Source organism: Lampetra fluviatilis, chromosome 35, assembly GCF_964198595.1.
Source record: "Lampetra fluviatilis chromosome 35, kcLamFluv1.1, whole genome shotgun sequence".
Lineage (NCBI taxonomy): Eukaryota > Metazoa > Chordata > Hyperoartia > Petromyzontiformes > Petromyzontidae > Lampetra > Lampetra fluviatilis.
The window spans coordinates 11,987,307-12,001,776 of NC_136309.1; the positions used below are offsets into that span (position 1 = coordinate 11,987,307).

The 14,470-nt window shown below is 47.1% G+C and overlaps 1 protein-coding gene across 4 annotated transcripts in view; it reads left to right on the forward strand.

Annotated features, from left to right (window-relative positions):
* Window positions 1–755: 755 nt before the first annotated feature.
* ADAP2 (ArfGAP with dual PH domains 2) overlaps window positions 756–14,470 on the forward strand; it is a 50,170-nt gene continuing 36,455 nt past the window's right edge. For all 4 annotated transcript variants that reach the window (XM_078872983.1, XM_078872985.1, XM_078872984.1 and 1 more), the window contains exon 1: window positions 756–1,169. In XM_078872983.1, the coding sequence (XP_078729109.1) occupies window positions 1,082–1,169 (88 nt within the window). In that variant the 5' untranslated portion in view covers window positions 756–1,081. The remainder of the gene's footprint in view (window positions 1,170–14,470) is intronic.

Genomic DNA, 14,470 nt, shown 5'->3' on the forward strand with positions numbered 1-14,470 from the left:
TTCCACACTGCCCACCAGGGATTTTTTTGTCTGTCTGACTGTCGTGCATATATATAATATAAACAGCTCTTGGATTGGTGGAGACCTACTACCGGGTACAGAGAGGGGAGGTGCCTAAGGAAGGAGGGTCAGGGGAGGGGCCTAAGGAAGGGGGAGGTAAGGGGAGGGGCCTAAGGGAGGTGGGGTAAGGGGAGGGGCCTAAGCAAGGGGGAGGGGCCGATAGTTAAGGGGGCTGGCTACCTGGCTGGCTGCCTGGCTACCTCAAGTCAAGTTATCTTTTATAGAGGTAGGAACAACAAGTTCCACACTGCCCACCAGGGATTATTTGTCTGTCTGTCGTGCATAGTTGTCTGTCGTGCACGAATGCGCTGTCCAACCAAGTTCCTGCCTGCCCACTCCGAAGGAACGTGTTCATTATTATCATGGATATTGGTCGCGATAGCCGTGGGTAATATTCACGAGCTCGTGCGCTCACGCCCCGTCTGCTGCTTAATATTCATGAGGTGTTGTGTAAAGCCCCGCCCTTTTAATTAATATTAAAGAGCACGTGGATGCCATCACTGCCCTAAGCCAATCACAAAGCGCACGTGCCCTCACAGCCTCCTCCCCACCCTCGGAGTTAATATTCATGAGCGGCTGCCCAATCAGCGCCGCTCTGCTGATGAATATTCAGGACGCGCCGGAGCCCCGCCCCCACGCCCTGCTGACCGTCGTCGAGCGCGCGCCCCCCGCACTGTACACGCGGCTGGCGGGCTCCGTGGCCCCCACGCGCTTCTCGCTCGGCGCTCCCCGTGGCGGTGGCGGCGGCGCGAGTCGGGGCCCAGAGCGGGGCGGGTCGGGGTTTTTCTCGCCGGCCCCTCCGGCCCGTGACTCCTCCTCCTCCTGCCGCTGAGGGGAACGCAGCTCGGCTCCGCCGGAGTCCGGGCGGCAGCGACTGAAATCAGTCACGGAGCTGCCTCGGGTCGGTTCGAGCCAGAACCCAGCTCGGTCCTGCCCAGTGCTGCTGTTGTTGCCGGAACTGCTGCTGTAGCTGCTGTTGGTGCTGCTGTTGGTGCTGGGTGGAGGTGGTGGGGAGACTCCGATGGCCGACCGCGAGAGAAATAAAAAGTCCCTGCACGAGCTGCTCCGGAGGCCGGGGAACGAGTGCTGCGCCGACTGCGGTTTGCCAGGTGAGAGGACCCGGGGCAGCAGCAGCCCCCAGCAGCAGCCTTACGATTACACTGAGACCGAGAGAGGAACACATTCACTAGAGCTCCTACACGGGTCATTTACATCGTCCACATTATTCAGAGAAGTGGCCTTGAGCGGACACGCCACGGCTGCTGAAGGGAGAATGGACGATGGTCAGAAATGCTTAAGTGGCAGCCAAAAGAGTGAGGACGACCATCCGAGCGGATGGAGCGATTAGATCGGGGCATGCGCAGGTGCGCGGTGAGCTTGGCAGCGAGGCCCTCGTCTAGCAGTGGATTGATCATGGTTGATGAGACCAGCCGTTCATTTAACCCCTTAACGTGGTGTCGGAGAGTGATGCACAGGTCACAGTGGTTGTCTTACAGAGGGCCTTGTAGGGAAACTCGTCCCTGCCACAGGAACGAAGAATGGCCAACCTTAAGGGCCGCCAAAGGAGAAGAGCACCGCCCCATTGAAACACAAGTTCTCAACGTTTCGGGCAGAGACCCTTATTCTGGGGACTATATTTCGATAGCGAGCCCGATCCTCCGTGGTCTCTCGCCCGGTACAAATATAATTAGAATGTACTACTATAATTTACTAATATAATGAGCCAAGAATGTGTGTCCCGCGCGTGACTTCACTCCACGTTGGCCAGCCCCCCTCATTAATAATCATGAACAGGTGACGTCACTCCACATGGACCCCCCCCCCTCATTAATAATCATGAGCAGGTGACGTCACTCCACATGGAACAGCCCCCTACAATCGTGAAGTGGTGACGTCTTCCAAATGACCCCCCCCCCCGCCATTGATAATAATTAGCGGGTGACGTCACTCCACATGGGGCGAGACGCCTCCCCCCCCCCCTCGGCGTCAACTCACAACCCTCAATCTCGATTTGAAGTTTTACAGCCCTCACGACAAAGGCAAGAACCCTCACGTCACGCGATCTCCGTCACGCTGTTGAGACATCGAAGTAAAAAGGACGTCATGATGAACCTTTAAATTAAACGAGTCTGTGTCACCGCGGCCTTACAAATTGCACGTCAATTGATGCAATAAATATCACGTCGCGGTTTGCTTATTGCTTGCAAGTCTCAGATTTACTGAAATACACCCGTGCTTTGGACGGTCAAAAGGCTAGTGATTTATAGACTTGTGAATCCACTGCTGGATGAAGGCCTCGCTACCCCGTGTCGGTCATGGGGGGTTTTGCTCGTTCACCACCCTGGTCCAGACCTATTTTACTGATATCCACTCGCCATTGATGCTCTAGCGACGTAATCATCATTGGGACAGTGGTTTCAACACGATGCAGTGTTTTCATCTACACGTCCTTGTGCTGGAGATGCGAGACTGCGTGTGTGTGTGTATTAATCTGGTATTTCAACCAGATCCTGGGATTCCCGTCGGCCAAATCAGCCTTAAATTCGTACCTAGCGCGGTGTGTAAACAGCGCTGTGGTGCTAGCCACCCACCCCCTCGTGTGCTGTGCCGACCTTAATAGGTGCTCGTTAACAACACTGACCCCAAAGAGTCTGGCGTTAAAGGCCTATCGGGGGATCTTTGTTTTTATCTGGAAAAGCGATGAAGCGTGGCCTCTGCATTACCAAAGGCCTCCCGCATAAGAAGCCGTGCCCTCGGGAGCCCCATCGCGCCACTGTTGCAGCTCATTACTCAGAGGCGCAATCAGTCGCACGCGGTGGCGTGGCCGCCCGATAAAGACGAATGTCCTCACACCGGCCTGCCTTCCCCTCACGCTGTGGGGGGAGGACGCCTCTTCTCCCGTGCTGTGCCAATTGACCGGGATGAGAGCCTCATCCTTTCTCCTGGCTCCCCATGATTTCCTCAGCTCCTCTGCCCTCAGTGTGACTGGAGCTATGGGCGGTCTTAATATCAGCGATACGAGTTTAGTGCATTTGCTGGTATTTGCGCCGTTCTGATAGCGTGAGGCTATCGCGAAGGAACAGGGGCTACTGTAATTTAATAGCAGGGGACGATGTTGCTATGGGTATTCCCAATTGTCATGTTTAAAATTTGACAACATTTGGCAAGATTTGGATTATGGCTTAGGTGCTCGATGGCTCGCTATTTTTCGATTTACGTCTCAGGATCTGTACCGCCCACTATGAAGCATAACGGCGGAGTGGTTCACGATTAATACACACCGCGAAAGTAACCAGGTGGGCCTGTCGGTCTAGAACCACGAACCTCTGCGACAATCAGAGAACACGCGATTGCTGGGCTATGTCACCGGCAGTACAGCGCGCAAGAGGCAGCGATATCACTCCCTGGCCTCAGGGTCTTGGAAGTACATTGATCGGTACTGTATATAAATTAGAGCACTGTGGTGCGATAGCGCCCCATGTAGGTCTGTGTCAACATTCAAAAGTATGCCCTGCTCAAGTAAGCAACTGAAGCCGTGCTCATCTCCGCTTTACAGCCCTGAGCCAGTGGTGGAAACTCCATGTTCCTATGGTGGGGGTGAGTGTCATCCATAGGACAACCACCGTTGTCGTCGCCAGAAAGTGGTTCTCATATTGACCCCATTGGGATGATAGGCCCCGGTGCCATGTAGGGCGGTAGATTCTATTTTCACATGGCATTGACTCAGATTGTTAAACTGTTAATGGAGATTTATATGGTAATATGTGTGGTGTGTTCATGGGATACATGATGTTATTAGTGGCGTCTATTGTCTTGTGCTCACATAATCTACATTCACTTCGTATTGGGCAGTACAGCGTAGTCACGGTTGTGTGATCTATATGTATGTGTTGAATCAGTAAGCCAACAAGTACTGTGAACGTGTACACATGCACGTTATGCGTGAGTAATGGACGGAAGGTTTCTGTATCTCGAGAGTCGGGTCTGTGACTCAGAGCCAGGCTTAACAAAATCCATACTTTCCGTTTGGACTCTTTCCCCTAGACGTCTTAAGCTAACAGAAAACATGTGAGTAACACGTACATTAAATAATAATATAATATACATACTTGTTCATATATTTACACGAGTGGTGGGTGAAACTTTTTTGGTAAACGGATATTAAAATATTGAACTACAGACGCAATAGTCGAGTTCATAAGCGTGCTGTAAACACTGACAAATAGCGGTGTTCCTGCATTCATCAGGGAAAGCCTTAATCACCGGGCTTCCATTTAGAAGTAAGAGAAACATTTTATTCAAGTCCAAATGACCAAGGTTTTATTCCATCGGGATAATAGGAGTTTCAGTTGACCGCTTTGGGGGAAGGCATAATAGGAGTGGATAAAGGGGCACGGATAAGTGTCTTCATCTTGTTCTATGCGAAGATTTTTTAAAATCTAAAACAATCCAGACTTCTTTTGAAATTATTTGACCAAATTTTCCAAATGCAAAAACAAAGACCCGAGTGAATTTATCTGCGATAAAAGATTTAAAGTGACTTTTGTATATGCAATATAAATGCCAAAATGAATCTTCATTCCTCCGTGTTTATACGTGGCTAAGTGTGGTTATGAGTCTGGCCGGGTGGTGCTTGCGGTGAGACTGCTTGATTCACCCTGAACGTCGTGAGTTGACGTCCTGGTCAGGAATTGCCTCCCCACAACATCCCTCTCCCCCAGTTAGTAAAATGAATGCTGCACCATTTCGTGAAGATTCACCAGTGGCCCCCCGATGCAGAGGTTGGCCCCTGCTGCCATAGGATCGTGAAATGTCCAAGTGATTCGGGGAATTCCACAGAGATCGGTGCCGCCCCAGTGATAAGACAAACAAAGCCATGCAATGAAACTGGCATGAGCCAAACATCCTCGTGCTGGAAAATTCACTGAAAATTACTCGGTTGGTATTACACATAGCAATACTGCAAAAAGTCGGCAGGACTCCTGAAAAAGTATCTTGAGCCTCTGAGAGGCGTTTCTGGGTGAACGAGTACAGTATAACAAAAGTGATTATTCAAATAATCGTGATAAGACTGGGTACTTGCCAGCACTGTACAGTGTTCCATAAAGTAGTTACATTTACTACACGGGTGCAGTAAGAGTTATGTCCAAGCACTGTATCACATTTATGCAGGTAGAGGAAGTAAGACGTGATATTAATAGATGCCGCAGCTCTGCGACCAACGCGGGTGGTGGTGGCGGCTTGTAAATAACATTTGCTCATGCTATAATTTCCATCGCCAGTTCTGTAAAAACGGATTGGGCGCTGGCATTTTGTGGAAGAAAAACTAAAAATGATTCATGATTGGTTGAGAAACATTTGAAGAATTGCAGTATTTTTTTATTATTTTATAGAGATTTAAAGGGAATATAAAATGACTAGTTTTTTTCGATGACTCGTTTGGGTTTGTGATTCTGTTTTGATTTAAGCCGATATCTGGATTCATTTTTACAGACCAATGAAACGCAAAACCATTACTTAATACCGTTTGAGGTAATGAAATAGGAAATTGACAGTCTGCCTGCTGGTCGGCATGTTTAATTCATGTGTCAGGACAGCGGTTGCCAATGCATACAGATCACAATGCAAAGCCAACAGCCAAAGCATAGTTGCTCCCATTTCTGAGGCCAAATCAGATTAAAATCATCACTAAATAGATAAGCAGACAATACGTCTTCGCCGTGTATCTGTTGCTGCACATAAATAAAAGTATTTGTTACACATCCTATCAGCCGCTTGCCCTTTGGAGGAGTGCATTATTTAAGCAGCTTTGGGTTCAACGCAAGCAAACCCTGGGGCCAGTTTCGACAAACAGGTATCCCTCGATTTACGAAAGGGATGCGTTCTTCAAAAAACACGCTCAAAACGACATTTCGTAAATCATTGTAACCTAAAAATGTACACCTAGATCACTTTTCACAATACAAATAAAAATAACAAACGATTGAATAATAATTTATTTTAAGCAAAAATGACTCCCATTTTCAGGGACCTCACCAAAAGGTTTGCAAATTGGAATGACTGGAAAGGTGATGTGGAGGCATTGCTGTTTCACTGCAGGGACACCGTGACGCTATCACAAATCTGAATCTTTATTTAGACTGCAGAAGGAATCTGATAAACCACAAAGCTCTTTTTCACAGATGCCCAGTAGTGGATGGATGACTCAGCCTCCCGAGTGGCTCTTGTTTGATTTCGTGGCACGTGCTGTATGATGTTTTGATTACGTGGAATATTCGACTTCATTAATCGAAAAATGTCCATAATTTTGGAATTGCGTAAACGCGAAATTTTGTAAACCAAACGTTCGTAAATCGAGGGATACCTGGAGTGTCTCATGAACAGTTGCGCTAATGCTGGTCAACTGCCAGGTGGTATAAGGAAAGAGGGACCCTCTTTCAGAAATGGCTCCTAGTTTGACACAATTGTATAATACATGATACAAATGATCAAAAGTGTTGTGAAGAATATAACTATGTAATCAATATCCTTCATTGATCAGTTCGTCAGCATTGGTTATAGCATTGTATTGAACTAATGCTGCTGAAATTATGGCATTCCAGGGGTTGGTTAATGGGGGAAAAAACATGAATTGTCTGCTTATTTATTTTGTACCTTATATTGGCCAGTGATGCTAATGATTATAGTGTTCAAAGCAATAACATAATTTCCCAATGATGTTAGCCATAGCCAGAAATAAAATTCAGGTTATTGGGCTCATAGTGCGTGGACAAAACTTGTGCCAATGCTTCACCCAGAATAAATGAATCTTTGCTAACTTGAATAATGTACTGAAATACAATAAAGTATTGTAATTGGATTGGATTAAAAAAACACAGTTAAGATGCTTATAAAATGTTGATTAGTCATTAATCAGAGATTGATTATATATCGAAATTACCCCAGTGCCAATGAGGTTATGGTGTGAAGGTCACGAAGGTCCAGGCTGTGGGTGTTGGGAGCTCACGCGGTAGTCACTTGCCATGGCTGTGGACCCGAGCTGTGGCGGGCACCACCACCCACGTCTCTGCGTGTGCTCGCGGCCCTGAGCCAACATGGAACTCGTGCGTGCACACCTGTGCTTGCGGCCTCGTAGGAGTCGTCCCTTCTAGCCAAGCTCGCCCCACGTGCCCGGCCAACATCCAGCACGTTTGGCAGGCAAACCGCATTTTCTGGTTCCTCTTTCCCATAATGTTGTGCTGTGGTTTGAATAGTGTGAGGGAGAACAGAACACCACAGAGACGTCATTTGTTCTAGGTTTCGAAGGATTTATTTCTCGGAGGAGTGTTGCTGGGTGGTGTGAGCGATGTCTCTCTCTGTTCGTTTCATGGTTTGTTTGTGACGGGTTCTGGGCCCCGTTATTCCACATTCAATTGACGTGTTTATGGGTGAGTGGGAGGGGGCTCTGAGACCTTGCAATGGCGATGGTCACGTTTTTACAACCATCCTCCCACCACTTGCCCATCCACCAATATTGTTACGGTTTGCGGTTGCAGTTTCATTTAAGAATAAATTCTTAGTTTGTCTCCGCCTTTTTCACCAAGTTAATCGTGTTTTTTCTATTCAATTCTAAATCTAACATGAGCATGTCATGTGCGTGAATCGTAAATTATTGATTTGCATGTGCACGATTCGATTGTGTGTGCCGTGAACTTAAGAATCTGTAGTCGTGGGCGAATCAACGTCATGGTGATGTGGCCGGTGCCTGGACCCAGTGACGCGGTGAAGCCCAGAGACCTGCACACAGTTGCGTTTGATCACCGTCTTGGGTTGATTGAGCCCGTCACTCCTCTGGGATCAATCCAACTGTAATAAAGGACTTCCATGACGACTCTGGACTGGTGTCTTTTATTTAACAGTGTCTGTACAGCTCTGCGCTCTCTCTCTCGGTAGTTCTCTTGCTTCCCCCGCTGCCTTGACGATCCGTTTCTGTCCGCTGCCGCGGCACGCCTCACTCTCTCTCTCCGTTCACGCCGCTGGCTGGCGGCGTGCCCGGAGGAGATGAAAAGGAGGAGATGCTGCTTCGCTGGAGGTTCGCCACGTGGTCGTTGGCGAGGAGAGGTAGAGCGGCGATGCAGTCCGGACCCGAGGCTTCCCACACCGACCCCGAGTCCTCTCCTGCCTCCGCTTATATGCCTCCCGGCGGAGCTGAGCTCCGCCTACCACCACACCCCCTGGTGGAACATTCTGGATGGTTCCCGTATATTCCCCGTAGCTCCGCCCGTTACCTTTGGCCTAGATCGAATCCCTACTCCAGGTTGGATACCGGTTACCCAGCGATGACCATGCAGATGTCTCCTGTAACCCCCCAGGTGCCGCTCTCTCATTACACAACTTAAACCAATCGTAATGTACGTTAATACTGATTTTCCCTATGGAGTGACAGGATTCCCACCATGGGAATATGGAATTGTCACTGCTGACTCAACAGATACGATTGGTGAGCAGCATCTCAAAGTTCACTTTTGAGTTTGACATGTAGCTCTGAGATTTGCAATGTATTATGTTGCCTTGCATGAAGCCTGCTCCACACCCACTCTGACACTTTGTAAAGGAAGATAATCGCTTGAGGCAAATATTCTTGCAGGCAGAAAACAAATAAGAGTAACAATACTACTTCTACACACAGGTTATTTCTATGCAGCTAACGTGCGTCACAGCACATGGTGTGATGTGCTATACAGTGTGGATAAGGGGGCAATTGAAATTATTCTGGTAGTAGCTCTGTTCCACACTAAACTAATAAGAGAAAACTAAACTATCTTTATATTACCAGGTAAGGCCTACTGAGCCATATAGCTCTTTTTCAGAAGCAACCTGGCCATAAATGATAGCTCAACGAAGTGGCTTATCGTTTAAAAATGTATTACAGCCAAACACTCTACACGCATGATTCTAAATGTAGAGGGAAAACCCAGAGGACCCAGAGATAAATCTACACGACCAAGGGGATAACATGCAAACTCCAAATATACAGCAGGCGACCCAAGTTAGACGACATAAAACTGTTGATTTGCTTTGGATGGCGAACTACACTTTCAGTTGGCTAAACAAGCGCGAACTAGTGTGTTGGTTAAAATAAATACCGACTCAGGCTCAAGAAGAGATCTTCCAGCGTCATCCCCGCACATGACGGCACGAGGCTGTGCGCACTGTAATCGGGTTTACATTTTTAAATCTAACTGCGTACTGAAAATGTCGGTTTACCAAGTCGCGTTGCTCATAGCCCCCCCCACTCCACTGTCAGACTTGAGTGACCCAGCACTGCCAACCGAAAATACCAACCATCTCCTTCACCGACTTTCGGAAACATGTTCTTGGGCCGGAAGCCACAGATGTAATTCTTCATACAGGAAACTGTGACTATTGGTGAGTTGATAATGGCAAACAAAATCTTGGGTCTTGCAGCCAAAATATTCGGTTCACTGATTGACTATTTAAAAAAAAAATTCAGGCTTATTTTTTTTGCCCGTGAATGGTTTTCGCATTAAAGTTGGACCCCAGTGAGAGAGGAGGAAATGAAAGCTAATTAAGGGAGGCTTGCTCGAATTTCTACCGCCTGTCTTTGCCAAAGAATGTGTTGATCTAACGTAAGGAGTGCTTCTAGCCGGGTAGTGCTGTATAACAGCCAGCGACAAGCGTTCAAATCCTGGTCAGGGTCGACTTTGCCTCTCATCCTCCCTATTTAGTATCACTGTAAGAAAGAGTGATTGTTTAAGGGGGAACTGGCACCTACAGTAGGGATATGGAATGTATACCACTAGCTCAGTACCACTGTGTTTGAGTGGACACTTTAATAACCCATATGCCAAATGTGAAGAATCATCATGATCAGCCATGATCTATCCACTGCTGGATTAATGTCCGCGAGTTGTCATTATTGCAGTCCCACTGACGAGATGCATATGCTTGTCTCATCCCTCCAGCTCCTCAGAGTTGTCCTCTATGGTGCGATTTCTGCTGTGGATGTCATTCCTCTATCACCACCAGGTTCTCCACAACTGCATTCTGCGAGTTGATAGTCTTCCCTATGTAACGACTGCGTACTTTTGTTGAATAACGGACATTGATGTATCTCGCCTTCTGCATGTGTGCAGAATTGCCAGATAACACGCTGACCTGACTGGGAAGTGGCACTACCATGGCTTTATTTTGTCAACGTGGTACCTATTTGATCAGCTCAGGAGGGCTGGGATTTGAACTGGCAATCTCCAGGTTATAAGCCGCGTGTTGCCACACGCAGCACCTCCCCATTCGATTCAATTTGTGTATACAGTACCCGTTTGGTTAATTTAACCGTTTTTAAAATAGTCATTCACCTCCCATGATTCTCATGGCATCTGCAATCCAGAATGAGCTGTTCTTACATCGTAGTTCTCTTTTTTCCGAAAAATATCAGAGAAACAAAACCTAATCGCAAGCTTGGCTGAGCCAACGCTGCCGTGCTCACTTGGGAAACGTGTGCACGTCACGCCTCCTCCAGGAGAGCAGGCAAAGTATTTTTGGGGCTTTTGTTTATTTATAGGTTTAGGTGGGCGGCTGCATCATTTTTAGATGCAGCATATTTAGTACGTTCACAAAGCCAACAAAAGCGCGAGTCTAACATACAGCGGAACAAAGGTTTGGAAGCGTGTGGAATGATGCTCATGTTCGTTTGGCAGCCCATAGCCACTGGTGGAAATTCTTCTTTCCTATGGTAAAAACTGCTCTCCATAAGATGACCACTCTTGATTTTGCACAAAGGGAATTAATTTTGATGAAGCTGGAGGGATGATGGACCAAGCTGATCCCTGATTTGAGATTTGTACAGTACAGGAAGTCCCTCACGAACGGGTTCCTTTCCTGAGACCCGTTCGTGAGTCGGAACACAACACACTATTTCAATTCACATGCAGTCAGTGTTATAATATGTGTTTATGGTTCAACAAAAATGGGAAGCATAGATAAACTCGTAAATAATAAGAAATATTGTACATTTGCATGTAGCACTGTAAACAGTGGCATGGTTCTGTTAGCAAATGGAAGCTCGTTCATAAGTGCGATGTTTGTAAGTCGGGGATGGCCTGAACTTGCAACTTTCAAATTGCAGGTGGACAGGCTCTTACCACAAAGCCAGTCGGCTGGACACGTAATGCAAACATTGGCCAATGAAAGATGAACAATCCAGTTCCACGGTGTGAAAGTGTTCTAAACGTTATCTCATGGTCAAGAGGTAATGGTGAGCAATCTCACGGATGCCACCACTCCTCGCCAGCCTCGCTTACGTGAGGATCTACAGTTTTTACAATGTTGATGTCCAACCTCCAGGGTTCTGCACTTGCTCTATCCCGCAATCTGGCTTTGGCTCTTCCCCTTGGACGCCAACATCCGGTTGTATAATGCAGTTGAACTTTTCCTCGTAAATAAGCACAAGCAGCTGTTTTTTATAGGTTTAGTTTATCCGGCCAAGTTGAAGACAGGTTTATGAATTGCGTAGTGATGAAAGTAACTATGACGTCTGCTATGAAACCCACTGGCAGAGCAGCAATCCTGTGTCTGTAGAAGGCAATGCAGCAAGTAGGCTGCTGACCTGGAGGCTCGGTAAACATTATAAATGAATGATTACAACAGAACAAATACTCGATAAAAAAAACACATCAGCCAGATTAGATAACCTCCAGGGTTTGTAAATCCCACTGCTGCTGGGTTTGTGTAGATGCACGCAGCCCAGAGGCAGTGATGCAGTGTCCCTGCTGCTTTTCTGGCAGCCTGCGTTTCGTTCCCAGCCATGCACATCGGTGACATGTGGTTTATGAACCTGACCTGCGCCTTCATAGGTTGACTCGGCCACACATGAGCAGCGTCTGGCTTGGTGTCCACACTGGGGAGGAGACCATGAATGGCCAGTGGGCGTGGTACTGACCACACCACCTGCCCTCTCACTTTCCGTGCCTGCCTTAATAGGCGCTCGCTAATAGCACCTGTCAACGCTATGAGGCTAAATGAGAAACCTTTGTGTTTATACTGATAATTGCCATTACAGCCCATTGACTATAACATGGAGTGGAGCCCTGTGGAGACCTGGAAAGAGGCGCCCCTGGAGGCAGGGGGTACACGGAGAGAGAGGCAGACTCGTGAAGAGAGAACCGGGTGGAAGGCACGGACATAGAGAGCGAGACAGGGGAGACAGACGGGGAGTACAGACGAGACGGATACACAGAGAGTCATCGATGAAGAGACCAGAGTTATGGAGGCAGACTAAGCTATAAACGAAACTATTTTTATTTTACCAGGTAAGGGCCCACAGCGCTCATTGTCAGAAGCGACCTGGTCACAAATGATAGCTCAACGATGTGTTTTATCGTGTGGATATTTATAGCATCCGAATTACTCTAAACGCATGTTGATTCTAAATATGCAGAGAAAACCCGGAGGACCCGGAGACACCGACCTAAAGAGACAGAAACAAATTTTAACTCCCACTTCCTCTCTTCCGATCTGGCATTCCCCTCGCACAAAGTTGGGGTTTAAAAGAGTCCCAGACTTTGTACTTTTGTTGTTCACCTCAGAATCTGTTACATCGATATATATAAAAAAGGGAAATTCGTGAATGTGTGTCTGTTCGAAATGTTTAGCATACTTCCCGACATGCAACAAACTTGAAATTTGGCACACAATGCAGAAAGTATAAAAATGTACTTTTATGTTTTTTGGTGGGGGCGGCGCAATAATGGATATATTTTGCACGGCAAGTGAGCGGTGATGTCACATCTGTCATGTCACCCGCATGCGGTAGCGTCACGCTGTGTGCCTGCTAACGTCACGCACCCCCCCCCCAGCTGTACTACCCCACATAACAAAGAGTGTCGTGTAGTAAAGCGAGTTATACATGTGTAGGAGCGTACCTCGATATGTGTTTGTTTAGCGTCCTTGAAAACCTGAAAGTGAAAAATCGGTCTGTATCAACGTAGTCTCGCACAAAGAACTCGTATAACCTACAGATCCTTTCGTTAGAAAATATGTACTGACCCAAAACCTACTAAAAATAACACTTTTCAACATACCCGAGATATTTTCATGCACACTTATGGAGAATTATAATTTAGATAATTAAAACAGATACTGTTGACGAATTAACTGACTACATACTGTTGGTGTGAGGTGTTGGGGGGGGTACAGTAGCTACAGGACACTTTAAATCATGGTGGAGCATACAGTAGTTTTAACCCTGGGGCTTGGATTGTAAACCAGGGGCGAGGCTATAACTCAGTGGCCATGCAAAGGGTCTGGAACTGTATAAAACGCACGCACGGACATAAGACAAAACATGCATTTATTTATAGGTATTTCAATTTTTTTTCCCACCCATAAATTATTATTTAGTATATTAAAAAGACAAACCATAAGAACAAAACAAACGAGACCTATGCCGAAAAATAGGTGTACATTCATGACAAATGTAATAACTAATCCTCATAAGTCGAATGTCTGTCCATCAGGATACACCTGTATGTAATGTGTGCATATATACACCCGTGTATATGAGACTTAGGTTTTTACCATAAACCAGTTGTGCCTGAATCTGCCGACCGTGCTTGCCCTGTTGTGGCTCAGTGGTGACGTCAGCTGAGCTTGCCCAGGCTCGGAAGCGCTGGGTGGGATTGCTCAGATTTCCGATCAATTTTAGATGTTTGAGGGCCCAGGCCCTGCCCCTAAGCACCGGCAACATCGTCTCTCCACTGTGTGGTTCGGCATCTCCAGTAGAGGTGGAGCAGAGGTGGGTGATGGGGAGGGTGGTGAGGAGTGTGAGAGAGGAAGAGGAGGTTTTATTGTGGTATCGGCCAGAATTGATGTGACTCAGAAAGTAGGGGACAATTCAGAAGGATCCATGGCGCCGTGAGCTGATGGGGCCTCCGATGGGCCTTCTGCCAGTGAGTCTCAGTGTATCTACCCATGATGCACCCACAGCTGGGAAGATCCATTGTATGTGAGAAGCAAAGTGTATACAATGGTTAATTATTATTTTCTGTGTTGACAGTGGGTGGGTTGGGATCAACCACACACGCTACCCCATGGCTCAGCTGTGGGTGTCTGCCAGGATTTGCACACAGGGCATCTGTGGTGCAAGCTCTTTTCTAAATTATGGCAATTATGGCCATAATTATCATTTAATGTGCTCTTCATCATCCTTTAGTTTTTCAGCTGGAGGATTTTTATTTTGTAATGTAGCCGGTGTTTTTCTCATTTGCACTTTGTGGGTTTTCATGCTCTGCATGTGTTTTGTGTTATTCAGACAGCTGTTTTGCACGAGGGTGGAAGCTGCTAAATAACACCCCTACTGCAGTCTATAAAATGTTATGGGAATGTCAGTGCCGCTCAGGTCCCACAGATT